Consider the following 25,133-nt stretch of genomic DNA (forward strand, 5'->3'; position numbering starts at 1 on the left):
GTTTTAAACCTTCCATGTCTATCTTGCTAATAGCTTCCCCGCCCTTCAGAAAAGCAATTGCGCTTGCAAGCCGAAGAATGTCACATATTGACAGAGAATTAGAAATTCCTGTTTCACATGCGTTATTTTTAACAGTATCCGCTGCTGCACTGGTATCATACCAGCATACAAGTTGTGGGATGCTTATTGCTTGATATGGGGTGTGCGGGGAGTTATGATATGTACTGCCCTTGCGGTTAGACTGAGAGAGCCTGGACTAGAGTAGTAAGTGCTAAATACCAGACTCCTTCTGGCAATTCTACCCCTAGAGGGTCTCTATCTGTCATCCATGGGACAAATAAGCAGCCTGTATTTCGCGCACTTCACCGAGGCAACGAATTAAAAGACAGTTGAATTCCAAGAACACAGCCAAATCTGTCAGTGGAGGAGCAAAGGTCACTTGAGCATCCGCAGTCTCTGAATCTTGAGGAATGGCGAAACTGTGGATTCTGGAAACGCTGGCAGAGGCAGCGCACTGGGCTATGGGACTCGGGCTCCATCCTGGCTCCACCGCAACCACGCATATTTGCCTCATGTCGGAACAGTCGCCTCGTAGTGTCGTGGCTAATTTCCAAATTTGCAAGAAAGTCGGTAACGTCAATACTGTGTAATACGTACGATACCGAAGGAATCGTCCTCACCGGCGATACAGAGAGAGTGTTATCCACTTATAGTGTGGTGTGCTGTGCGCTCATATCAACACACGACGGAATAGAAGGAGTAGCAGTGTGCTCGTGATACATCGCAAACGATTTTTGATCATTTGGTTTTGGGGGAGGGGGGGTTTTTTTTTCGTTTTTCTCAGCCACTTCCCACTAGAGGAAGCGGTGGTCCGGCTATTATTTGTCTCTGACCGGGGCTTCCCGAGCTGGGACACAGCACTCCGGTGCATTTCGCAGATATTGTACGCCGGTAATATTGAACAGCAGCAGCTAGCTGCTAGACGAGCGCTAGCTGGTTCGGCGGCGGTCCTGTACAGTCACGAACAGCGCGAACGCCGTCAAATACACGCGCTGTAAGAAAGTAACGACTAACGAATAACGAGTAAGAGGAGCCGTGCAGTGTCCCGAAACTTCACGCAAGCCACGCTAGCCCCGTTGAGCACTAGTCCTAATTAGTCACTCGCGCCTGCCCAATACCCGCCGCTATCTAGCCTGTATGCGCCTGCTTGCTCTCTTTCCTCCCCCTCCAATCCCAGCTTCCACACACCGCGGCTGCGATTCTCTTCAATCTTGTATCTTGCTTCCTGCCCTTCTCTGCTCACGACTGCTGTCCACGCTGTGCACGATCGGTCGCTTGATTCCTTCTTCTTCGATGTGCTCAAAGCTCCTGCCGACACATCCCCCGCTCGTCTGCTGTGTGCATCTGGTTCCAGCCTGAGACCCGCAACACTCCCGCCTCAAGCTGGCGAGTCGATCATCCCGCATCTGTAGGCCATTATTCCCCAGCTTCGATCAAGACAACACCCGCCTCTACCATTCGCGCGGTCTCCTAGACCTATTTAGAGAAAAGGTTGCTGCATTGTGATCTATTTATCCCTACCCAGCCTGGCGTCAACAAGGACGGGAATTGTCGGATGGAAATCACCCATGGCTGCACCAGCCGGAATCAACCCGCATGCTGATGCCGACCTCATGAGGCAGGCTGTGCTTCAGAAGTGAGTCTTCTTTCTGTCTTTCACCCGTTTTCCAAAGCATGATGTCCCGTCTGTATTTTGCGTAACTGGCATGGGCTCCCGGATGATCGTCGGGCTTCGTTGGTGCGCGGATTGGAAAAATTTTCATCCCAACATCAATGGGGCTCGATGTAAATGCACACATGTTCTTCCTGCCGCGGATATGATCTCCTGCGGCGCTTTTGATCCTGTCAATATTGTCTCCCCGCGCTTTTGCCATGTGCTTTTGAACCGGCTTCGATACGCGGTCCGCTGGTGATCAGTGATCGTTGCCTCAACCTGTACCTGGCTTTAGCAACCGCCAAATTATTGCTCTCGAGCACAAGGTCTTGTGTGTCTCCTGTGGAAACTGACCCCTTGAATAGCAGCAGCGGCGCACAGGAGGAAGATTCTCAAGAGAACCTTATTGGTTCAAATGGCTCTACGCCTTCTGGAATAGCTACACCCCAGCCTGATCCAGCCGACAAACGGTTACCCTCTATAATGCACTATTTCTCTCAGGTTGGTAGCTCTGCTTTCCCACTGAGTTCTATCAAAGCACGGTTATCTAGCTCCACAACACCTGTTGCTGGGGAAGTATACAGTCCAGTACACAGACTGTGATGGACAAGGAGGATGGGGACTCTGGAGACACTTCTTTATCGTCTGGCGAGATTGCTACCAAAGGGCACAGCCAGTCGTCACAAGTTGTCGATGTGCCTGTCCCTCATAGCACTGAGAAACCAGCGCAAATTGAAGCTTCAGAGACTCTGAATCCTAGCTCCCTTCCTACCCCCCCTTACTCGTCTGCCTGTTCATTATCACACAAGGAGACGGAAGAGATGGAAAGTGCCGCTGCCGCCACCGACAAAAACGCGGTCTCCATTTATTCTGCGTTGAAAAACATCATGTCCTCCTCGAGCAATTTCCCCGAATCCCATTCTTCACGGCGTCCTACATGTCACCCAGTATCCAGCGTGTCGGATGATCCAGTTCTTGCATCCCATTTCTCAAACCCATCCCTCCCTGACGCCTCAGACCTTTCACCTTCACCGGCCGTACCCTTGTTGGAGCATGAAAAACCTCATCACACTTCCAAGTCTTCTGAGAATCTTACCAAGCTAACTGAAAACGTGGCCAATGTGTCACGTCTAAAGAATACACCGCCGTTGACCCCACGAGCCATGTCAAACGACAACAGTTCTACGGGCCGACATTCTAATGGTTCTACATCCGCCCCGTCAACATCATCGAGCCAGCACCGAAGTGTTGTGGAAGTTTCGTCAGAAAAGCCGACTGGAAGGCTTAGTGACTCGGCTTCCCAGACTTCGCAAGACGGGCCCACTGTTGCTTCGCTCAAAGGGAAGCTTTCAGTGAAAATCTCTCAAGCCCGTGGCTTGCGCCCCAGTACGGATCCATATGTTGTGTGTGTGTTTGAGTGGAATGAATATATATCGAAAGGTACCCAGAGTGGTGATCAAACTCCTAATGGCAAAGTCGGGAATAAGGAATGGCTTGACAATGATTCTGGTCGACCCATGGCTATTCCCATGAAGAGCCGACAGAGCAGTCATAACAGCCAGTTGGATAACGTGGATATCAAAGGCAAAGCGCCTGTTACCGATCCCCAGTGGAACCATGAAGCTGTTTTGTGAGTGATTGGGCTCTTTGTCTTATGAAGAAAATGATCTGTGGCTAATTTGTGCTAAAGTGACGTGTTGGGTGAGCAATCCGAAATCGAGGTGTCCGTGTATGACCGCTACAACCAGGAGGCGTTCCTCGGTCATGTGCGAATGAGTCTTAACCTGAGAGAAGAACGATCAAGCCTAGAGGGTTGGTTTCCATTGGCCGCGCGGGCACAGGGCGATTACCAAATTTCTGGCGAGATTCATCTGGAGATGCATTTTGAGAAGACCGAAAAGAAACAGGTCGGACCGAATGATTTCCAAATCTTGAAACTTATCGGTAAAGGTACATTTGGTCAGGTGTATCAGGTTAAGAAGAAGGACACCCAGCGAATCTATGCGATGAAGGTTCTGTCTAAGAAAGTCATCATTCAGAAAAAGGAGGTTGCGCATACTTTGGGCGAACGAAATATTCTAGTCCGGACGGCCATGGCAGCTTCTCCCTTTATTGTTGGGCTGAAATTCTCCTTCCAAACTCTTACAGATTTATACTTGGTGACAGATTACATGTCCGGTGGTGAACTGTTTTGGCATCTTCAAAAAGAAGGTCGTTTCCAGGAAGCCCGAGCCAAGTTTTATATTGCAGAGTTGATCTTGGCTCTGCAGCATCTTCATGAGCACGACATTGTCTATCGTGACCTGAAGCCAGAAAATATTCTCCTCGACGCTAATGGACATATTGCCCTCTGTGATTTTGGACTATCCAAGGCTAATCTCACACAGAACGATACGACTAACACGTTTTGTGGCACCACGGAGTATTTGGCACCTGAGGTTCTATTAGATGAGCAGGGATACACAAAGATGGTTGATTTCTGGTCTTTGGGTGTCCTTGTTTTCGAGATGTGCTGTGGTTGGAGTCCATTCTATGCCGAAGACACACAGCAAATGTATAAGAACATTGCATTCGGCAAGGTGCGATTCCCACGCGATGCCCTCAGTACGGAAGGGCGTAACTTTGTTAAAGGATTGCTCAACCGCAATCCAAAACACCGGCTAGGTGCAAAAGATGATGCCAAGGAACTCATGGCTCACCCATTCTTCCACGACGTTGACTGGGAGGCGTTGGGTCGTAAGGAAGTTATTCCCCCCTTCAAGCCGAAGCTGAAATCGGAATCGGACACTTCGAATTTTGACCCGGAGTTCACAACTGCACTGGATCATTCGACTTCGCTTAATGACCGGGCAGCAGCGCTAGCGAGTGGTCTGATGCCTGGATCGACTCCTCTTTCACCAGGCATGCAGGCCAACTTCAAAGGCTTCACTTTCGTGAATGAAAGTTCTATGGATCATCACCTTAAAGATCATGGTGATCGTATGGATGAGGACATGAAGGATGACGATACTTGGCATCGGCACCAGCGATCGGTGGACTCGACGGAACATCGCATGAGTGGCGTGGTCAAGACTGGGGAAGGCGAAGGTGGTGTCTTCAACAACTTTGACATCTAGTTTTTCATTGCACGGTTACGAGGAGTCTTTCTATTGCATATACTCGGTTTTCATGCATTCCCGGAGGTGGTCGATTTTTTTCAGTTGTATCTGTTGTCCAGAATTTTGTATCATCCTGCTGGTCAAGTTCTCTTCAGTGTCCTTAATTTCGATTCGAAGCATGGGATGCATGCCATGAGGAGCAAAAGTCTACGTCTCATGTTCTTCTCTTTGCATAACTTAGGTGTTGCCACTGTGTAAGGCGGGTTAATTATCGTCATATGATACCGCACCTAGTGGCCCTTTCATATTTGTGATTTACTTTCACCGGTCGTCTGATTCTGATGTTGATAAGTTTCTTGTCTGTGGCGTAGTATTCTTGCTTTACAAGGAGCATTGCATTATGTTCACGGTATCTGGGTTGAGGCAGAAGGTTCTCAGATATTTATTCCCTTGGCTGCTTTATTTGCAATACCTCTCACTCTTCTTCTTTCTTCTCCATACAATCCTATTTTGTTGGCTACCGAAAAGACGAGTTCGCGCCTGATACTCGTTCCCTTGATACAGATATTACTATTACCTGCTATCGAGGCGTGCACAGTTTATCCAGATAGTCTTGCCATGATCTAGACAATAAAAACCAGTCCGTAATATGACACTATTTTGAGCTAGATACCAGCAGTCATCATGTCAGCAGATAACTCTAAGTACATGCACCACGGACCATTGGCAAATTCATTCGCTCAATCAACCACTGGGGTATCATATGTAAAGCAAGTATTAATAGAGAATGTGGAGGAATGTGCATGAATAGTATTACATGCAGTAGCCGCAGATAATTACTCGTGCTGTCTCCACCCGGCGCCACATGCCGAATCACTGGCTATGTAACCATCACCTTGCCTGTACATTGATCCTTATTCTAAATCACAAAGCTCAACCGTAGTAGTCTCTCAACAGAGCTTTGGTAGGGGAAAAAAAGGTATTGCATACCTCATGCTTGACAGCATAACCTACTTGGTTGGGGAGGACACGAATTCGCTCGTACGCTCTAGTGTCTGTTTAATATCCTAGCTAGGAAGCCGGACACTCCCTTGGCCACCAAAAACACACACATCTTTTTTTTCTTTTTCACATTAATACAAGCTCCTAAAGTTGAAAGAAATAAATCATCACGTATCGAGGGTATGTCAATTCCTATATATGTTATTAGCAACAAACTATAATCAAGCACTATTATTAAAACCACGACGGATCGCACTATCATCCAAAGTCCATTCCATGACTGTTATACAGGACCGCATTGCAATGCATCAAATCGATGCCGGCACAGGCGACCTCGCCGACCAGATACGTCTGAATTTGGAGCAGGCGACGAATCTTGATTTCGAATACTTGTACTCCGTAAGGACTACTAGCTTATAAGTAGCGAATTATCAGCATTCCGTATATGTACGGTGTATACCAAAAAGGGGCAGGCCGAAAAGGGGCCAGTGGTGCCTGTTGTGGACTAGCGCTGTCGCCAAGGGCCCACCAGCCCACATGCTCCCACGGCTCAGGGACTGCGTGTCTATGGTTGGTCCGCTGCCTGCTCGTGACTCCGCCGGTTCGTTTCTCCATATTAATAATTAATGCCTCAGGACACAACAGCAACGACAACAACATAACAATAGCATAGCATAGTAATGATGTGCTACTATACTGCAACGCAGTTGAATCCAGCGTAGGCGGAATAATAGCCGTCCTTCCAGAATATATACTGCACAGGTCGTGCAGCCAAGGATCGTTTGCGCGCACGAGGCTTTGGCTAGCTGCCCCGCACGGGCCTATACGGCGTGCTGGCGGGCTCTGGATGGCCTCTGCTCTCTTAACCTCCCTTTACCTCCCCTAGCTGCCCTTAGCAGTCCTTAGCTACCCTTGGCTGCCCTTGAACCTACGTAGCTTCGCTGCCTTTTCTGGCCCCTTTCCGCTGCCTGCCTGTGTGTCAGCGACTGTGGCCTGTGGACTGTGGAGGATGTCTGCCATCCTATGAGAGTACTTTCACACCGCGAGCGATCGTCCTAGCGTCTACGTCTACCCACTCTCTTGCTCCTCTTTCGACCTCCTGTGCTTCTGCTTCCTGCTCCCTTCAATGATCATACTGAAGCACCTCTGTTTATATGTCCCTGGCCATTCGATCCCTGACCATTCGACAGACGACACTCGTTTGACTGCTGCATTTTTGTGTCTTCGCTCTTTGCTGCGCGCACTCATGACCACAACCTGATGCGCCGTCGCTAAACCCGCAGTACATCATGAGTGTCATCACCACTTCGCAATCTCCCCCCGTCACCTTCGACAGCATGGCTGCCGCCAATTACCAGCAGCATTATGCAGCCTCCATGGAGGACATCCCGCCCAGAAGCCCCTCGATCTCTTCCTATTCCAGCAATTACAGTCACCACAGCTCTTCGACCGCTACAACTGCCTACTCTGTCGCCTCCCCAACTTCGCCTAAATCGCCTTCCTATCGCTTCTTCAGGCAGAACACCCCACCACAGTCGTTGCAGCAGCAACAACAGCAACTCCTCGAACCGGCCATTAGGCGGATGCCTGTGGCGGTGTATGGCTGCATCTTAAACCAACTCCAGAATCTGCATGAGGGTTCTGGCTCCTATCAGTATGGCTGTACGACGTGCTTCCAACGTGATTTGCATGCCTTGGCCCTGACGAGTCGGTCTTGGGAACGAGCCGTCCGGAGTAAACTGTAAGAAAGCCGATCTGCGATACATAAACTTCCCATGCTAAATACCTTCTAGTTACAATCACATTCATATTCTAGGAGCAGACTCACCCTCACAGCTGAAGAAATTTCGTTTGAAAAGAGGCAGTCGACTCAAGCTCCTACGCCGGACGTTACGTGAGCGGAAACTTCTTGCTAATCTAGTCCTGGAGTTACGTGTTCCGGAATTCGATCTTCTGCCGACTGTGAATGGTAAAATAAATCCTCAGTGGGAAGAGTATCGTGATTTGATTGCTTCGGTTGTCATGGTGTGCCCGAATTTGGAAAATCTTGTTGGCTTCCATATGTCTTTTCACCACGAGTTCGATCGCCTGACATACGCCTTATCGACGAGAAAACGTCTGCGGGAACACAAATGGCTCCTTGGAGAACCGGTAGATGCCAGTGCAGAACGCTCTCGAAGTGGGTCGCCTCCCAAGACGAAATTGCTGGACCAACAACAGTCATTTGAATTTCTGGATTATCATATGTCGTGGGGAAACCTGGAAACCCTGATGCTGCATTCTCTCAACTCGACCGGCTCTCTCGAACATGGTATTTTCCTAAGAATTTTCAACCGTCTGCCCTCCCTACAACACCTGTGCATTTCGTCTTTCGACAATGATTCTTTCACCGATCGTACTCTTCAATTCCTTCCGTCACTTACATCGCTGAGATTGGAGAAACTGCGGGGAGTGACCGATACTGGCATTGCACAATACGTTTCACGCCCAGAGGCTCGTAGCCTTAAATCTTTGTCCTTGATTGAGCAGAACATTGGTTCTCTCTTGGCCGTTTCTAAGTTGTTTGCATCCCTACACAATCTGGAACGATTCAGTATTGTACAGTCGACGGGAACACCTTCTCTGCCATCAGGTGGTATGATCTTCCAACCGATCCTTGCTTCTGCTTCCCTCAAATATCTCCATTGGGACGTTGTAGGTCCTGAATCCGCCGCTGGACTCGGCAGGTTGGACTCTTTACCCTTCGTCTTTCCCCACAAGCCATCAAACTCCCCTAATTATCACTTGGCTCAAAGCATTCTTCATTCGGGATTCCCGCGTCTAGGCGATTTGCGAGCGCCTTCCGATATCGAACCTCCAGGCATTCTCCAATCCGTTTGTCGACCGGTACCTCGTGGACAAGCCTTGATTCCGTCAGATCGATATAGCTTGCCGAGAAGCTCTCACGGATCCGTAAGCATAAGGCCGATGGCTTTGCCTGCTGGAAACAATTTGACGTCAGCACGGATTCGGGCTCAAACGTTCATTGACATGGCTGCTAAGGATAGCGAAACTGGAATTAAAGTTCTTGTTACCGACTATTCCGACTCCTACGTACCCGACAGCATTGTTGAATCGCCTTCTGATGATGAATCGGTAGCCGAAAGTGATCTGTTTGGAGGCTCCTCTCCATTCGGCGCGAACGTTCAATGCGCAAACGCGGAAGAAAACTCGGAGTTTCCACGAAAGATGTATGAATTCAGAATGCCGGCTGTGATGGGTATTTTGAAGGGATCAACAGATCCGGAAGATGCATCAATACCTCGATTCATTCTTCGACCTGACCTCCCTGGCGCCGACTCGGATGGGGGATTGTTGGGCTGGAAACATCTCCTGAGCTCAGATCTCTCCACCGCCCAGGCCTCGAGCACTGAACACTTAAAACGAAGTGGAAGCGATCTCAGCATGGAACAACCCATGTCGCCAGCTGCCACATCACGATTTGCCGGCTGGAGTGGATTCGGAGGACGATCCTCATCTGCTGCGTCGGTCGCAACACCCGCAAGCCCTCCAACCCCAATCACATTTTCATCAACAACCAACCCTCCTTGGGTGCGAGACACTTGCAACGGGGCATGGAATTCAGGACGTCCCAAAGACTGGTGGATGCATTTCGAGCGCGAACGACATACGAGTTCCGACATAATCGAAACGAAACGATTCTTCTAACCGACTATACATACTATCCCAACATACCCCAAAATATCGAACATACTGAACAAACTAATCAGTGTACTTTTCGCCATTGTGCATTATTTGCTTTCATTCACATTATTTTATTCTCGCAATCAGTCTACTGGATATACCCTATCTACTGAGGACAGGCAGGCACCACGGCGTTCACCGGATTTACTTTCCTTTCTAATGTCTTAAAAATCCTTCCTTTTTTCTCTTTTTTGTTCCTTGGAGAAATTACTTTGGACATATTTGTACGATATTTTGTGTGTACAATATTGCTTTCGGCTTTGACCTGCTGATCTATCTACCTAATCGCTGGGTTTTTTTTGTTGATATTTAGGCGGGATTTAGTCATGGGTGAATGGATGGACGGATGGGTGGTGTATACATGTATATAATTAATAGGCCGGTACTAGGTATATATGTACAGCATGAACATTAGTTCAGGTAACATCTGAGAAATCTACATCTACATGTAATAACTTTGGGAACAGTAGTCAACTCACGTGTCTATCCCGAGACAGCACCACATATACATGCATATACATGTAGATAGGTTGTAAGTCTGCATATGTGGAGGATGTGGTGAACAGTAAATTAATCAAATTGATATGTAAATTGGAAATAAGTATATAGGGTGATAGCCACACTACATGTATCGATTCAACGTTGAATCTGTGAGATTTTCAGGTCATGTAAATGCTAGTGTATTCTCTAGTTATGCAGGGTGGCAGCTTATATCATTATCATCGATTTAAATTAACAATACAAGAGGACAGATGGCCAATGTGAAAAGCGAGCCTAGATAGAAACTCTAAACGTAGATACCCATGTTCGTGTCCTTCTTCTTCGACTGCACCTCTCCAATTGCATCCACGTAGTGCTCATGGTTGACCTTGTTCATGCCCTTCCTCAACGCAATCATACCGGCTTCCACGCACACGGCTTTCAGCATTGCGCCACCAAATTCGTCGGTACTACGAGCCAGTTCAGCCCAGTTGACGCCGTCGTCCGTGGTCATTTTACGCGAGTGGATTTGTAGGATTTGGGCTCGGGCTTCCTCGTTGGGGAGAGGAAATTCGATTTTGCGGTCTAGACGGCCGGATCGTAGCAATGCGGGATCGAGTACGTCGACACGGTTAGTGGCGGCGAGCACCTTGACGCGGTCATCTGATGCAAAGCCGTCGAGTTGGTTGAGGAGTTCCAACATGGTTCGTTGAACTTCACGGTCTCCGGACTTTTCGGAATCGAAACGTTTTGTGCCGACCGCATCGAGTTCGTCGATGAAGATGATAGATGGAGCCTTTTCTTTCGCCAGAGCGAAACAGTCACGCACTAGCTTAGCACCATCACCAATGAACATTTGTACGAGTTGAGGACCTGCGAGCTTGAGGAAAGTGGCATTTGACTGAGCAGCACAAGCACGGGCAAGTAAAGTTTTACCGGTACCTGGAGGTCCGTACATGAGGGCACCTGAAGTGAATTAGATCAGACAAGTAAAAGTTTTTGGTGTTATTATTGGAATATACCTTTAGGCGCTTTAATGCCAATCTTCTTAAACTTTTCGGCTTCTTGCATTGGCCAGACAACGGCTTCAACAAGCTCCTCAATCTGTTTACTCAAGCCACCGACATCGCTGTATTTCTCTGTCGGTTTCTCGTCAACCTCCATTGCCTTGACACGGCTGTCATACTCTGCCGGGAGAGTGTCGAGAACAAGGTATGAGTCCTTGTTCACACCGATAAGGTCACCAGGTTTGAGTTTCTCGTGGTCGACGAGACCGATAAGTGGAAGGAAGATGGTTTGACGCGTTGATGTTTTGATGACAGCAGACTTTCCGACGCGAGTAGCGTCGAGATCAATATTGGCACCTTCTTCGGCAGCTTCTGCTTCAACATCAAGATCTAGGAGCTCGACGACATTTCCGACAAGGTATGGTAATTGTCTAGTCCCCGTAAGCGGCTATACAAGCCAACGTCCAGTTGCCATTAAGTAGTCAAAGCTGAGCCTACCTGTTATTCTCAATTTTATCCAAATTCTCCTTGACCTTCTCCCTCATCGTATTCTGCTCGTGTGTCAACCGCTGGAACTCGCTCTTCATGATCCGCAGCTCGTTGTCTAGCAGTCGCCGCCGCTTCTTGATGTCTTCTGTGCTTGCTCCAAGGAGCTCTTCATCAAGAAGATCGTCGGCCTCGTCTTTCTTTGCATCCTGCATTTCAGCATCGCCATCCTCACTCGGCTTCTTCTCGTCGCCACCATCGCCCTGTTGCTGTTGCTTTTTGTCCTGGTCCTCGCGCTCGAGGTCGTCGAGATCTTCAAGAGTGGACATGGCAGTGACGGGGATTTTGTGGAATTAGTAGGTAGATACGTTGAATCGATGATGGATATATAGCTGACAAGGAGATGAAGGGGAATGCGGTGAGAACGAAGGTGGCTGTAATGACGGAGGCCAGTCTCGGGTGAGCTCCAGCTTAAAGGTGTTAGTGTTAGTAAGACGCAAGCTGTAGTCGCCTAGCCTGCCTGAGGCCGTCGTTGCGATGGTCACGTGGTGCCGTGGGAAGTTGGTATCGCGGATACACTGATACAGCCCTCTTATCTTATCGAGATGGTTCCCCTCCGTTTATTTGAGCGCGCAGAACGCTTTACAATTATTGAGAGTTCGGTATGTGCTCGTCGGAAGTATTGTGAAGGATTGTGCAATTGAACGTCTGATTTCAATATTTAGCTCATTTACGTGAGGGCCATCTCAATTGTGTATCCAAAATCGGATTTGATACCTCCTCGTGCATATCCTCGGCAATGTTTGAACGCATCATGCCATGGCAGCGTTTCTGTCCGGGCAGTCAAGCCAGAACATATTCTTCATATTTGCTGATGGCGTCTTGGTAAGGGGATTTTGGACTTGACGGGAACTTGACTGACGATTTTTAAGCACCAGAATATCCCTACAAGCAACATCTAGAAGACAGATCCACCGGGTATGTGCTGTGCATGATCCCTTATTAACTTCAATCTCCTAAGTTTGATAGTCCACAATCTTCTTAGGTTCCACGCAGGGAAACCCCGGGAATCCTGTTTATAACCCACGGATTAACTCGCTAGGACAAGTATACAAACGACGTTCCTATTCAACACACGTTAACGGCTCCCGCCTTGAAACCCCTGAGAATGGAAATGTTCCAATGGTGCACCTTGAACAGTACCAGCCGTAGTAAGTCTGGTTTTCAATTGTTAAGACTAATGACTGACTACATATCAGTCCTTCATTTTGGCTTAGGTGTGTGGAGTTTACTATAGCCTGCACGTGGACGAAAGTGATGTATAGAACTGACTTGATGCCCATGCAGGGAAAACTGCCAGTGCTCTAGCTGTATACACCCTCTCACACGACAGCGAATAGTTAGCACACTTATGGTGAGACACTGAAAACTTTTTCAAGATTATAACTAAATTAGATATATAACAGCTACCTAAAGACGTCCAAGCAAATGCCGTAGGTATCAGTTCTGAACAGGCTACAGTACAATGTATGCATGTCAATTGTTATTACTATATTCCTTTCTATTTTGCAATGCTGAATTTCAAATAATTAGGGTCAGATGGGCATACTGGAGTCTACCCCCATTCTTGGTTGAAAGACCATCAATTACCACCAGCTCTTCGCCCCAGTCAGGAGATTTTGAACTTTAGGTGGGCTTATAAATAGTTCAATGATTAGTGATTCTGACATGGTCTTATTTATAGGGAGTTTAAATATGTGTCTGACGACTTTAACCACCCAACGGTTGACTTTCAAGAAGTCATGGAAACTTCAGATGGCCTTGCTCTTTGGCTCGCGCATATTGTATGAATTTTCATCTATATTTGTGCTTCTAGTATCTTACTGTCAGTAGGTTGATTATGGCTATTGTATGGTTCGGGGCGTTCCATTGGAACCGGAAATTACGCAGGGCCTTCTAGAAAGGATCGCATTCATCCGACATACGCATTATGGTATGACTAAACTCTAGTACATACTGCAATTTAGAGTTAAGATATTAATGAGCTTCAGGCGGCTTTTGGGACTTTACATCGGACTTGACATATAAAGATACCGCATACACTTCCGAAGCCCTCGACGTCCATACCGACAACACATATTTCTCGGACCCGGCAAGGTTGCAATTATTCCATCTGCTGTCTCACACAGGAGGAGAAGGTGGTGAAACCTTACTTGTCGATGGATTTCGCGCGGCAGCAGTCATGTATGCAGAAAGCCAGGCCAACGTAAAAGCCCTCGCAAATATTCCACAGCCCTGGCACTCAAGCGGCAATGACGATGTTTGTATTCAGCCCTATCAATTGTTTCCCGTCTTTGAAAGAGATGAATCCACCGCGATACTTCGTAGAATTCGCTGGAACAACTATGATCGTGCCGTCAAAGTTGACTGGACACCGCAAGAAGCCGAGTTGTGGTACGAAGCTGCACGGCATTACAATAACATTATCAATCGAGCGAATATAAAGATCAAAATGCAGCTTGAGCCGGGAACAGCGTTTAGTATGTTGTCTTGCCTGTTTATGAAGTCTTTTCGATGATGCTGACGATAGTGAAAGTTTTTGATAACTGGAGAATGCTTCATGGGCGTACCGAGTTCCGAGGAAAGCGTAGGATGTGTGGCGGATACAGTATGTATTTGGGTCGTTTGAATTAACTGAAAATGTATTTGATTTGCTGATTACTTGGATTCACAGTAAACAACGATGATTTCATCTCTCGGTATCGACTCCTCCGAGACGGAAGGGAGAAAACATTGAACAAAATAGGAACACTTGACACTCGAATTACGTGCTAACACGGTGTCGGTTAACAACATTTGAAACCCCAAAACTCTTGATCAAACCAGTTGAGGACTAGCTCTAGAAAAAAAGTTGTGTATGTTGATAGATGATGGCCTTTAACAATTGTAAATACACGTGAAATCCATCCAATATTCATACGACTTCAGCAACTATATATTTCTCAAAGCTTACTGCCGCTCTTACTTACAACCTTTACAACGGCACGGCCATTACTCAACACGACTTTCCCATCCTGATTCTTTGTAATAAAGCGAACCTCCTGGAACCCATCGTTGTCGGCCTCCCCTATCTTCCACATCTCCGTAGTGAGTCTATCCCCTGGACGGACAGGGGATGCAAAACGAGCCTGGAATTCTCGCAGGTGCTTAGGGTCACTACCGCCGAGTTCTCTTAGGACGGCATGAGCCGTGGCATTCCAACTGTACAACCCGTGAATGATAGTGCCGCCGAAGCCCATCTTCTGGCCAGGCTCAGGCGTGGCGTGAAGAGGGTTATAGTCGCCATTCAGACTTATCAACTGATTAGATGATGCTAAATCATAAGAACAAATTCGATACTCACCGGTAAAGGTGGGCGGTCTCCTGACCGGTTTGATCAATAGATATAGCATCCGGCTTCTTCCCTTGCGGCGGAGGGTAATTCACAGCACTAGGGCCTATTTTCCTTGTGTTAGAAGGATATGAAAACCCAAGCATAGAAGCCAATTATACCCTTTGGACCACCCCAGCCTCCTTGTCCAACGAAAAAGGCGCTACCAATTGCTCTCGAGTAAACCTCTTCCGTATCCTTGTCCACGATAGTAGTTTCCGTTTCAAGAACGGATGCTTTGCCCTTATCATAAACACCTAAAACCTTTGATCGAATTTCAAATTTCTTTCCCTCACTGGATGTGGGCAACTGCTTCAGAAATTCAATCTTGCGCTCGCCGTCGACGACGCGTTGAGAGTCGAAATTGGGAACACCGGGGATGGGTGTTTTGCTTCGCGATGCGTAGAAGTCGATGACATCGGGATTTGTCAATTTGAACGCTGGTTAAGGAAACCAGTGAGTTTTTCTACTTTGAATAAGAAGGAAAACAAAACGGTAGAAGCTTACGTAGAATGGTTACATATGTAGGAAAGACAGCGAAATCTGGGTGGAGTTCCTACGGATATTGCTGTCGTGTCAGCTTAGTCCACTTACTGATGGAAAAGAGTTTGCTTGAAGGGGCGCACATAAAGAAAATGCAATTCGTCGGCTTTGCATCCGATGCTATTCGCGAAAAGCAATGCATCTCGCTTCAGCCAGGTTACTTCCTCGCTGGGATATTCAAAGCCAACTCCAGGACCAGACATGACGAGCGAATTTTGAGGAGGAAATTGTTTTCAGGGTAGTTGAAAGAGAGACAGATTTATTCAAAATTGACGGCGGATATTTCAATGGTTGCTTACGAATGATACGTACGTAAATGGTTGATATAGGGTTGGTTACTCCGCATTGCTCAATGAGCAATCTGGGGATGGCTCGGTAAAGTTGTGGAGCCGAGGCACGAGGTGCCTAACCTGACACCGATGCCGACATGAGTATTACAGACAAATAGTTACACAGATACACCATGCAAGGGATAGCCACAAGCCAAAATAATCGAAGTAGATTAAATATGTTCAGCGTCAACTCGGGGTATCTATCTCATCTGTGAATTTCGAGGAGCTCATTATCATCATCTCTTCATGTTATCTTTTCCATCGACCGAATGTAGCGCCTTATATGCCTTTTCACACACACCTCTCCAATAACGCCGGTAATCAATGAGCAAAAGGAAGAAAGCCAGGGGAAGAGATATGCGTATGTTAGATTGGTGAAGTGTCCATATATCCCCGTGTTTAGCACCTGGAGAAGTTAGCATTACAGTATTCCCATACAGGACAACGGGCCTTACATTTTGTATTCGCACTCGCCTTGCGCAAAACGAGTTTGGTCTTGTGTTTCAAGGTTATATGACAACCTGATGTCCAGGTCGCGCTTGTTCTTGGAATTGGGCTTGTTCTCAAGAAAACCGTTGACGACTTCCTCTTCTTCAACAGTAAGAACGTCGCGCAAGTAGAAGACGGTTTGCTTCCAGTGGGTGTATTTCGCATGTGGTCCGGTGGAGAAAGTGATTGGTTTATGACACGCAGTGAATTGAATGTCAAACCAAGCGATGATGGCGTGGATGAAATCGCTGCGCTTAACTGCAAGAGAGTATGGGACTCGGAAAGCTAGGTCGGCCGTCGTGACGGTGTACAAATCCAACGTAAGGACTGGACAGGGGTCAGTGACAACCGCTTTCAGCTCAACGGTATCGACGAGCGGTTCGCTGAGTGCAGTCTCCTTCATTGGGCTATAGTCAAAGCCGTAAACGTTGTCCCAGACTAGCACGGGATTGTCAGTATTTTTCTTCAAGTATGGGTTCGTAAATACTTACAGCCGATCTTATCATCCTTGTACTCGCCATCTTCGATAGCAGCAACGTAGATGGTGGCTTGATCCGGGAAGATCTTGCCCCCAGGAGCAAGATATCTATCACGAGCATAAAGGACAGTGTCCAGCATGCTTTCGTATAGAAGGAAGTATCCCATCCACTCGGAAACGATTATGTCAACCTGAGGGAAAGGCAGTACCACCTCCTCCATCTTACCCTGTAAAAGGGTAATCTTGTCGGCCATGCCGTTGACGGCAACAATCGCGCGGGCCTTCTCAATGATTGAGGACATGTCAACACCGATAACGTGCTTAGCGCCAGCGCGAACGGCGAACCTAATGTGGAAAGATGGTGGTTAGTATGTATATGTAGTTCTGGCCAGCAGCCGTAGGTTGACTAACATGCTGAGAATGCCGGTGCCGCATCCGACGTCAAGAACGACTTTGTCTTTGAAGATATGCTTGTTCTGATAAATGGCATCACGATAGGATCGAGTACGCACATCATCTTTCTGCAATGTGCCATATTGGTTAGTAACAGCCAGCTGGGGGACCAGATGACACATACCAGCATTTCTTCATGAATGCCTTTATCACAGAGCAAAGCCTTATCAGTTGAGTTTCTTTATAATTCGAGACGAGTGATGAAAAATACCATGATGATCATAACTGTAGTAAGACCTGTCAGCTTTCGCCTCTTTTTCCGATTGTTAGGAATGGACTTACCTTGTGAAATAGCGAACTTCAGCGTGGTCAGCGCCAACCATACGATCGGCGCTGCTTGTGGTGGCAGCGTTGGGAGTCGCAGCCATATTGCCAAAAACGTTCGAGTAGAAACTGAACACACAGAGAGAAACAAAGAGAATGTAAAATTAACTATATCGGAGCTAGATCTCAGAAGAAATGATGAATTCAGAACTCAAAGACAGATGCTGATCTATAGAGACAGACGAACATTCCAAGCGATTTTCTTTTTTTCTTTTTGAAATTCCCGGCTAGCCTCAGGCAGCCCACTTCGGCCTATCTGCCGCTAGCCCTAAAAGCGATATGTCACGTGAAAATGGACCATTTCCAGACCATCTGTCCAATCAGCAGCCGCAGCTGCAACCATACTCAAAAAAACAGCCAAATCCTCGGGGCCTATCAATATTGTTCATTTTGTAAATCGACAAGCTTGAGTAGAGCTAGGTTACCATCTACGATACTTATAATAGCGTCATTCAGCGGTACACTGTGACCTGAGCATCAGTCGATTGATTGGGAAAAGCGGCAACGGCTCGCGTCTTGTTAGTGGCATGTTGTCATCACGATTCTTCTCTTAGACCGCCCCTATCAACACAAGAATACAAGATGATGGCACTCCGGTGTTCATTGCGGTCTACTATAATTGTATTGGCCCTGACCCTCCTCGTGGGCCATTCACTGGCCTCAATTGGAGACCGATTGCCGGATTTCAAAGAATGCGTCAAGGTAGTCCCTGTTCTCGCATGCTTGATGCTCTAGAATCTGACAGCAGTAGATCTGCAAAGAAGAGAACTGCGATAATGGCAACTCTGCTATACGTGAGTCCCTAGTTTTAACCCTTTGCTTGGATGCTAACGAATACCTGGGTAGCACTTCACCTCCGTTTGATGTGGTGGACGTGCGGTGCAGAATGCGACTATACTTGCCAACATGTCATTACAGATCGCAGGGTCAATCGGGAATTCCCTATGCTACAACCAATCGTCCAGTTCCATGGTAAATGGCCATTTTATAGAGTGCTCGGCATGCAGGAGATCTTCTCTGTGGTCTTTTCGTTCTTAAACCTCCTTGCTCATTATTACGGCTTGAAGAGAATTGACGAATCGATTCCGACTTCATATCCACTTCGCAAATACTATGTCGCTTTTGGATATTGTGGCCTTACAAGCTGGGCTTTTAGCATGATATTCCACGCAAGAGACTTCCCAATAACCGAGAAGTTGGATTACTGGGCGGCCGGCGCAAGCGTGCTCATGGGGCTGTTCCTTGCGGTTATTCGAATTTTCCGCTTGGACGACCAGAAGAACCGCTCCAAATCAACCATACGCCGAACATGGACCTATCTCTGCATCCTGTTGTATGTTGCCCATGTCTCCTACCTCAGCCTTTGGTCGTGGGATTATACCTACAACATGATCGCGAATATTGTCATTGGCAGCATTCAGAATGTGTTGTGGATAGTATTCAGCGTGTATCGGTACCGGAAGGAGCCTAAGAAACCGTGGACAGCGTGGCCTGGCCTGATTGTTACTTGGATTTCGTTGGCGATGAGCCTCGAGCTGCTGGATTTCCCGCCTTGGTGGGGGTTGATCGATGCACACAGCCTGTGGCACCTGGGTACCGTGATCCCGGCGGCATGGTGGTATGCGTAAGTACATTTCGGTCGAGCGTTCCTGGCTGATGTTCCACTGACTGACAACGCTTGCAGCTTCATCATCAAGGATGCACAAGACGACATGACGGTCGAGAGGCTGAAGGCCTGAGTGTAATATATAATGTAACGTTGCGTTTTCTCCCATTGGCATGCTTTGCGTTGGGCAAAGAGCGATATACCGTGTGGGTACGAAATAGAGAGCAAATATACTATTCCTCATAGCTATTAAATACCTTAGCATTCATGGTATTCATGGTAACCCCGCGGCGCGCTAAGACGGGCCGACCGCCAAAGCTTTGAGCTCCCTGCGGCAACGACGCAGCCTTACCCCGTTTTGTAGTCATTATTATTTCTTGCCCCTCCCCAAGCATTGCCCTGTCTCACCTCACAGCCACCACCCTCCGTTTCCGTTTCCATTAATATTCCTGAAAACCCCTTCCCTGTCGTTTCTCTCCTCTTCTCTTCCTGCGCCCGCCCGGCTCTGATCGTGTTCACCAAACAAACAAGAACATCACCCAAATTCGCGCCGCAATGGCGTCTCCTGCTGTTCACCAGGCCATCAAGGAGGCTGCTTTGAAATATCGCTTTCCAGAAGGTCGCGTTTTCGAGTATGGAACTGCAGGTGTAGGTCCTTGAGAACTTCAATCCGCAATTTGCACTTCGATCTGTATCTAACTAGCATCTTAGTTCCGCATGAAAGCGTGAGCTGACCCTACACGTTCATGTCGACGTCTTTCCCGCGATTCCTCCCCGGGCGATCGCTAACTCTGTCTCCGCTTCTCAATAGGGACTTGCTTAACACTGTCGTCTTTGCCGTAGGTCTCCTTGCTGGGCTCCGCTCAAAGAAACTCAATGGCCAGTGGATTGGTGTGATGGTTACAGCCAGCCACAACCCCGCTGAAGACAATGGCGTGAAGCTGGTCGATCCAATGGTGAGTGGGCATTTCACCCAATTCTTATATGTGCGACAAGCTTTTCATGTTTCAATGCTAACAAGGCTGTATTATAGGGTGAAATGCTCGAGGTTAGGATCAATTAGGTCTGATACTTGTTTTCTCACTGCTAATTATGAAAATAGGCCGAATGGGAGGCATATGCGACCAAACTTGCAAATGCTCCACTTGAAAAAGTAGCAGATGTCTACGATGAATTGATCAAGGAGATTGACATCAACATGAAAAACCCTGCTCGTGTTGTATTTGCTCGCGATACGCGTGCATCGGGCTCTCGACTTGTCGGTATCTTGAGTGCAGCTCTCACTGCTACGGAAGTCGAATTTACGGACTTCAAATATATGACTACCCCGCAGTTGCACTACGTTGTTCGCTGCAAGAACACCCTTGGTACGCCGTACGAATACGGGGAGCCCACTGAGGAGGGTTACTATGAAAAACTTGGCGAAGCCTTTAAGAAGGTCATGAAGAGTGTCAAGATTCATGGACACCTCACTGTTGACTGCGCCAATGGTGTCGGTGGACCCAAGTTGCGAGAACTCCTCAAGTTTCTCCCACCCGCAGACCAAGGTGGGGTGGATATCAAAGTTGTCAACGACAATGTCATCAACCCAGACAGTCTGAACTTTGAAGTAAGTTACCAATGCGAACAATTATGACTGGGTTTCGTTGACAATAGGAAAACTAGTGCGGTGCCGATTATGTGAAAACAAAACAGCGAGCCCCTCCATCATCCAAAGCGTCGCCCCTAGATCGCTGTGCATCTCTTGACGGGGATGCTGACCGTTTGGTGTACTATTTCGTGGATGAGAATAATGTTTTCAGGCTGCTTGATGGTGATCGTATTGCAACACTTGCTGCATCATTCATTGGTGATTTGGTTCGAAATGCTGGAATCGCGCAGAAGCTCAAAATTGGAGTCATCCAGACCGCCTATGCCAATGGAGCAAGCACTGATTATATTGAGAAGGTGTTGAAGCTCCCGGCTGTCTGCACAAAGACCGGAGTTAAACATCTGCACCACGCTGCCATGCGCTACGACGTCGGCGTTTATTTCGAGGCGAATGGTCACGGAACTGTCACCTTTTCCGAGAATGCACTGAAGACTATCAAGAGCTCGGAGCCACAGTCGCCCGCACAGCAACATGCTTTGGAATCTCTGAAGGGGCTTACTGACCTTATCAACCAAGCTGTCGGTGACGCTCTTTCGGACATGCTCCTGGTTGAGGCCATTCTAGCGCACAAAGGATGGACTACTAAGGAATGGCTCGGCACTTACACCGACCTCCCTTCACGCCTTGTCCGCGTTGAGGTGGCCGATCGATCGATCTTCAAAGCTGTCGACGCTGAACGCAAACTCGAATCCCCTGCCGGGCTCCAAGACAGAATTGACGCTTTACAGTCTCGCTACAACAAGGGCCGTAGCTTTGCGCGGGCCAGTGGCACGGAGGACGCTGTGCGGGTGTACGCAGAAGCCGCTAGCAGATCTGAGGCTGATGACCTGGCGACTCGTGTTGCGAACGCTGTCAAAGAAGCCGGCTCTGCTAGTGATGTTTAAACCGGAGGAGATTGTTGCGTGTTTGAGGATCCGCCATATTTTAGTACGATTTTCATTTCAAAATTTCTGGTTCGTAGAGAGCGCCATAAATTTGCTAAAAGCGTTAGTGAAAGATACTGATGATGTGGTTAAAAAGTCTCAATTCTGGATGGTTACAGATATGAATAGCCGACTGTCCAATAATGCAATGATAGTGGGCGAACCCGTTGAGGGTATAATGCCGTGACGAAAACAATTTCTCCTAGGGATAGAAAAGTCCTGTTCTTCAAATGACATCTACATGCAATTCCACATAGTCTTTTTCTCTAGTAAACATTTATCTCATTCTCATATTCAACCTTCCTCCTGGTCCATATGATCTCTTCCACGTTTTCCACCATACCGCGGTTTCCTGGCCGTGAGAGAAGATCCCTTACCACCTTTCTTTTTGTCCATGTCTTTCAACTCGGTGATCGCCTGTCGTTGTGCCTCGCTAACCCGATCCGACAAAATCTGAACCTCCTTTTTCTCAACTTTGTATTCCGGCAGTTTCTTATCTAGTGCCTTCTCTACTCTCAGCCAAACTTCGACGTCGTATTGAGTGACAAAAGACACGGCCTTGCCACTTTTCCCTGCACGAGCCGTTCGCCTTATACGATGTACATGAATCTTTGAATCGTCAGAAAGGTCGTAACACAGGACTAAATCGATATACGGCATATCTAAACCTCGGGATGCGACTCCTACATTAGAATATCTCTGCTCCGACTACGGAATTTCCCTAGTGCCCCGAGTCGTGCCGATTGTGAAAGTTGACCATGAAGAGCTATAGCGCCAAAGCCCGAGCTCTCGTGAGGATCGTTAGTCTCATTGTCTCATGGATGGTTCTTGTGAATATGATGACGCTTTGTTCGACGTGTTCGTTGAGCAGCCAAATCAGATAAAGATCCTTATGCTTGTGTGGAATGAATTGATAATATTGCAACAGGGTTGCAACGGTTTGGTATTTGTCGGAAGAAACAGAGACTCGCAGGGGGTTGTTGAGAGATGCACGCTACAATCTTTCCACCTTCGAGCTCATTGTCGCCGAGAAAAGAAACGGTCGTCGTTCATGTGGTAGAACTTTCGGGGTTTCATTTATAATCGGGCCAAAATCCATATTCAGTAGTCGGTCTGCTTCGCCCATCACTAAATACTTCAGTGTCCGTAGACTGAAGCTTTTCGTATTCTCAAAGTGGTCGAGGAGTCGACCGGGGGTAGCGATGACCATATGTGGTCGCTTTCCAATTGCGATAGACTGCGGAACCATGTCCAGGCCTTCGACTAGTACGACTGTTCGAACAGAAACCTTGGAGTCAAGAGCCTCAAAGACCTCCGAGCTTTGATACGCTGGTTCGCGAGTCGACGTCAGGACGAGCCCCAAAAGGGGCTGTGGTTTGTCCATAAGAGCTTGTAGAATAGGCAATGCAAAGGCGGTAATTTTTCTAGAGCTGGTTTCTGTTAATTCTATTAAACCACGGTCCTATTCCAACAACAGTCAGTTAACCGGAGGCCGGACGTTTTTAGTCGATATGCAGCAATTCTGCAAAGTTAAAAGGAATAGACTCGGCTTGAATAGCGGTTGGCGCCTTGTACCCCAGCGCATCGCAAGCTTTACAGAGTTGAGGGATTACTCCTAACTCTTTGAATGTCTTAGGGGTTTTGACTTTGGCTTCGTCTTGGGCCTTTTCTTAGTCGTTGGAGTCAATCTCTGAAGCACTCTGGTCGGCCGGAAGGTCTTTCTTCCCGTGCGAAACTTTGCGCTTCTTGAAGGCGGGCATTTGCGACTATCGAGCTAGCTCTTCAGTGCTGGAATTAGTATTATGATGCTGTATTCGCTTCGATAGTGATAGTGATAGTAGTGGTTGTTGCCGACCCGCAAAAAAATAATTTTAGCGCCGCAAAATCGATCCGCCGACTACTTTTTCTGTTTTTTATCTTATCGGCAGGAAGCATCACCACTGGAAAAAAAACTTACTGAGTCCCTGATCTATACTCTAGCGATGGCAAAACGTCGCACCAAGAAGCGCACTCATGTGCAGGTCAGCAATGATCCTGCAAAGCCAAAAAACGGCGTCTCCGCCACCAGCCAGTCTCCAAAGTCAATGGTAATTCGAATTGGAGCTGGCGAAGTTGGATCCAGCGTGAGCCAGCTGGTCAAAGATTTCCGGTTGATGATGGAACCGGATACAGCTAGTCGTCTGAGAGTAAGGCTGTTTCGCCAATATTCCACGAGGAACCCGCTAACATCGAGACGCATAGGAACGAAGGGCCAACAAATTGAAGGATTACACCATGATGGCTGGGCCACTCGGCGTCACGCACTTATTTCTTTTCTCCAGGTCACAAACCGGAAACACAAACATGCGCCTTGCCCTTACTCCTCGAGGACCGACATTACATTTCAAAGTTGAGAATTACTCTCTGTGCAAAGACGTCGCAAAAGCACTGAAGCATCCCCGTGGCGGTGTACAGAACCATCAAACCCCCCCGCTGCTGGTGATGAACAATTTTAACACCCCTGATGCCGATGAAAATTCAAAGATACCCAAGCGCCTCGAATCTCTCACCACGACCATTTTCCAGTCCCTCTTTTCTCCAATCAACCCACAGGCTACTCCTCTAACTTCTATTCGCCGTGTTATGATGCTAAACAGAGAGAAACCATCAACTGATGGCTCTGCAGATGATGCTTATATCTTAAATCTCCGGCACTATGCAATTGCTACAAGGAAAACGGGAATCTCAAAGCGAATTAGGCGACTAGATCCCACAGAACAACGCAACAAAGACAGGAAAAAGGGTCTTCCAAATCTTGGAAAGCTTGAGGACGTTTCTGATTATCTTCTTGATCCCACGGGCGGTGGTTACACATCAGCTAGCGAAACCGAGCTAGACACGGATGCCGAAGTCGAAATTACCGAGAATACTACAAAGAAAGTTCTCAGTCGGCGTGAATTGCAACGGATGAAATCTGGCGACAAGGCGTCAGAGAAACAGACCAGCAAGCCCAATGTAGAGAAACGAGCTGTCAAGCTGATAGAGTTGGGTCCACGTATGAAACTGAGGCTGATGAAAGTCGAAGAAGGTTTGTGCGGAGGAAGAATCATGTGGCATGACTTCATCAAGAAGTCAGAGAAGGATATCAAGAAAATGGATGATGAATGGAACCGTCGCAAGAATGAGAAGGAAGCACGAAAGAAGCAACAAAAAGCGAACATTGAAAAGAAGAAACAGGACAAGGTCAAAGCGAAAGCCAATGGGCAAACTGTTGATGATAAGGACGATGAGGACGTCAGTATGGATGACGAGGACGAATGGGATAGCGATGATTTCGATGATGACGCTGAGGTTGAACACGATGAAGATGAGTGTATGGAAGAATAAGTAATTG

The 25,133-nt window shown here is 47.6% G+C and overlaps 11 protein-coding genes across 11 annotated transcripts; 7 read left to right on the forward strand and 4 right to left on the reverse strand.

Moving 5' to 3' along the window:
- Nucleotides 1-1,628: 1,628 nt before the first annotated feature.
- BGW36DRAFT_398625 (putative camp-dependent protein kinase-like protein) lies at nt 1,629-4,830 on the forward strand (the record flags this gene model as incomplete). The annotated part of the gene is made up of 4 exons (XM_046218432.1): nt 1,629-1,696; nt 2,086-2,302; nt 2,368-3,344; nt 3,405-4,830. The coding sequence occupies 4 exons, from the start codon at nt 1,629-1,631 to the stop codon at nt 4,828-4,830; spliced, it is 2,688 nt and encodes an 895-aa protein (XP_046070528.1).
- A 2,273-nt stretch (nt 4,831-7,103) lies between these two features.
- Nucleotides 7,104-9,522, forward strand: BGW36DRAFT_361084 (uncharacterized protein; the record flags this gene model as incomplete). The annotated part of the gene is made up of 2 exons (XM_046214245.1): nt 7,104-7,555; nt 7,608-9,522. 2 exons carry the CDS (start codon nt 7,104-7,106, stop codon nt 9,520-9,522), a joined length of 2,367 nt encoding a protein of 788 aa, XP_046070529.1.
- A 622-nt stretch (nt 9,523-10,144) lies between these two features.
- Nucleotides 10,145-12,013, reverse strand: BGW36DRAFT_344698 (putative proteasome regulatory particle subunit Rpt5). The gene is made up of 3 exons (XM_046213175.1): nt 11,544-12,013; nt 11,061-11,476; nt 10,145-11,004 (listed from the first exon to the last, which is right to left on the reverse strand). The coding sequence occupies exons 1-3, from the start codon at nt 11,858-11,860 to the stop codon at nt 10,346-10,348; spliced, it is 1,392 nt and encodes a 463-aa protein (XP_046070530.1). The 5' UTR covers nt 11,861-12,013; the 3' UTR covers nt 10,145-10,345.
- Nucleotides 12,014-12,675: 662 nt separating this feature from the next.
- On the forward strand, nt 12,676-14,450 carry BGW36DRAFT_201398 (putative trimethyllysine dioxygenase TmlH). The gene is made up of 9 exons (XM_046209865.1): nt 12,676-12,742; nt 12,879-12,945; nt 12,998-13,058; nt 13,125-13,221; nt 13,276-13,375; nt 13,425-13,524; nt 13,583-14,071; nt 14,128-14,199; nt 14,266-14,450. The coding sequence occupies exons 2-9, from the start codon at nt 12,943-12,945 to the stop codon at nt 14,364-14,366; spliced, it is 1,023 nt and encodes a 340-aa protein (XP_046070531.1). The 5' UTR covers nt 12,676-12,742; nt 12,879-12,942; the 3' UTR covers nt 14,367-14,450.
- Nucleotides 14,451-14,511: 61 nt separating this feature from the next.
- Nucleotides 14,512-15,814, reverse strand: BGW36DRAFT_344704 (putative peroxisomal dehydratase). Its single transcript, XM_046213176.1, has 5 exons — nt 15,588-15,814; nt 15,469-15,517; nt 15,084-15,401; nt 14,935-15,028; nt 14,512-14,882 (listed from the first exon to the last, which is right to left on the reverse strand). The coding sequence occupies exons 1-5, from the start codon at nt 15,705-15,707 to the stop codon at nt 14,534-14,536; spliced, it is 930 nt and encodes a 309-aa protein (XP_046070532.1). The 5' UTR covers nt 15,708-15,814; the 3' UTR covers nt 14,512-14,533.
- A 1-nt stretch (nt 15,815) lies between these two features.
- On the reverse strand, nt 15,816-17,768 carry BGW36DRAFT_382612 (histone H4 arginine methyltransferase RmtA). The gene is made up of 7 exons (XM_046216563.1): nt 17,539-17,768; nt 17,468-17,481; nt 17,381-17,400; nt 17,215-17,324; nt 16,817-17,148; nt 16,292-16,763; nt 15,816-16,242 (listed from the first exon to the last, which is right to left on the reverse strand). The coding sequence occupies exons 1-7, from the start codon at nt 17,622-17,624 to the stop codon at nt 16,236-16,238; spliced, it is 1,041 nt and encodes a 346-aa protein (XP_046070533.1). The 5' UTR covers nt 17,625-17,768; the 3' UTR covers nt 15,816-16,235.
- A 44-nt stretch (nt 17,769-17,812) lies between these two features.
- Nucleotides 17,813-18,449, forward strand: BGW36DRAFT_382613 (uncharacterized protein). The gene has a single exon (XM_046216564.1). The coding sequence runs from the start codon at nt 17,873-17,875 to the stop codon at nt 18,047-18,049; it is 177 nt and encodes a 58-aa protein (XP_046070535.1). The 5' UTR covers nt 17,813-17,872; the 3' UTR covers nt 18,050-18,449.
- On the forward strand, nt 17,813-19,437 carry BGW36DRAFT_382616 (putative Mn2 homeostasis protein). The gene is made up of 4 exons (XM_046216565.1): nt 17,813-18,282; nt 18,332-18,374; nt 18,427-19,204; nt 19,265-19,437. Exons 1-4 carry the CDS (start codon nt 18,163-18,165, stop codon nt 19,317-19,319), a joined length of 996 nt encoding a protein of 331 aa, XP_046070534.1. The 5' UTR covers nt 17,813-18,162; the 3' UTR covers nt 19,320-19,437.
- A 10-nt stretch (nt 19,438-19,447) lies between these two features.
- Nucleotides 19,448-22,016, forward strand: BGW36DRAFT_382619 (N-acetylglucosamine-phosphate mutase). The gene is made up of 7 exons (XM_046216566.1): nt 19,448-19,834; nt 19,898-19,911; nt 19,998-20,142; nt 20,220-20,234; nt 20,289-20,795; nt 20,852-21,790; nt 21,858-22,016. Exons 1-6 carry the CDS (start codon nt 19,742-19,744, stop codon nt 21,719-21,721), a joined length of 1,644 nt encoding a protein of 547 aa, XP_046070536.1. The 5' UTR covers nt 19,448-19,741; the 3' UTR covers nt 21,722-21,790; nt 21,858-22,016.
- On the reverse strand, nt 22,017-23,520 carry BGW36DRAFT_418144 (P-loop containing nucleoside triphosphate hydrolase protein; the record flags this gene model as incomplete). Its single annotated transcript, XM_046219408.1, has 6 exons — nt 22,017-22,443; nt 22,473-22,548; nt 22,605-22,754; nt 22,824-23,190; nt 23,306-23,429; nt 23,460-23,520. 6 exons carry the CDS (start codon nt 23,518-23,520, stop codon nt 22,055-22,057), a joined length of 1,167 nt encoding a protein of 388 aa, XP_046070537.1. The 3' UTR covers nt 22,017-22,054.
- Nucleotides 23,521-23,742: 222 nt separating this feature from the next.
- On the forward strand, nt 23,743-25,126 carry BGW36DRAFT_299459 (Brix domain-containing protein; the record flags this gene model as incomplete). Its single annotated transcript, XM_046211537.1, has 2 exons — nt 23,743-23,946; nt 24,002-25,126. 2 exons carry the CDS (start codon nt 23,743-23,745, stop codon nt 25,124-25,126), a joined length of 1,329 nt encoding a protein of 442 aa, XP_046070538.1.
- Nucleotides 25,127-25,133: the final 7 nt, after the last annotated feature.

The sequence above is a fragment of the Talaromyces proteolyticus genome, assembly GCF_021365285.1.
Source record: "Talaromyces proteolyticus strain PMI_201 chromosome Unknown BGW36scaffold_8, whole genome shotgun sequence".
NCBI lineage: Eukaryota > Fungi > Ascomycota > Eurotiomycetes > Eurotiales > Trichocomaceae > Talaromyces > Talaromyces proteolyticus.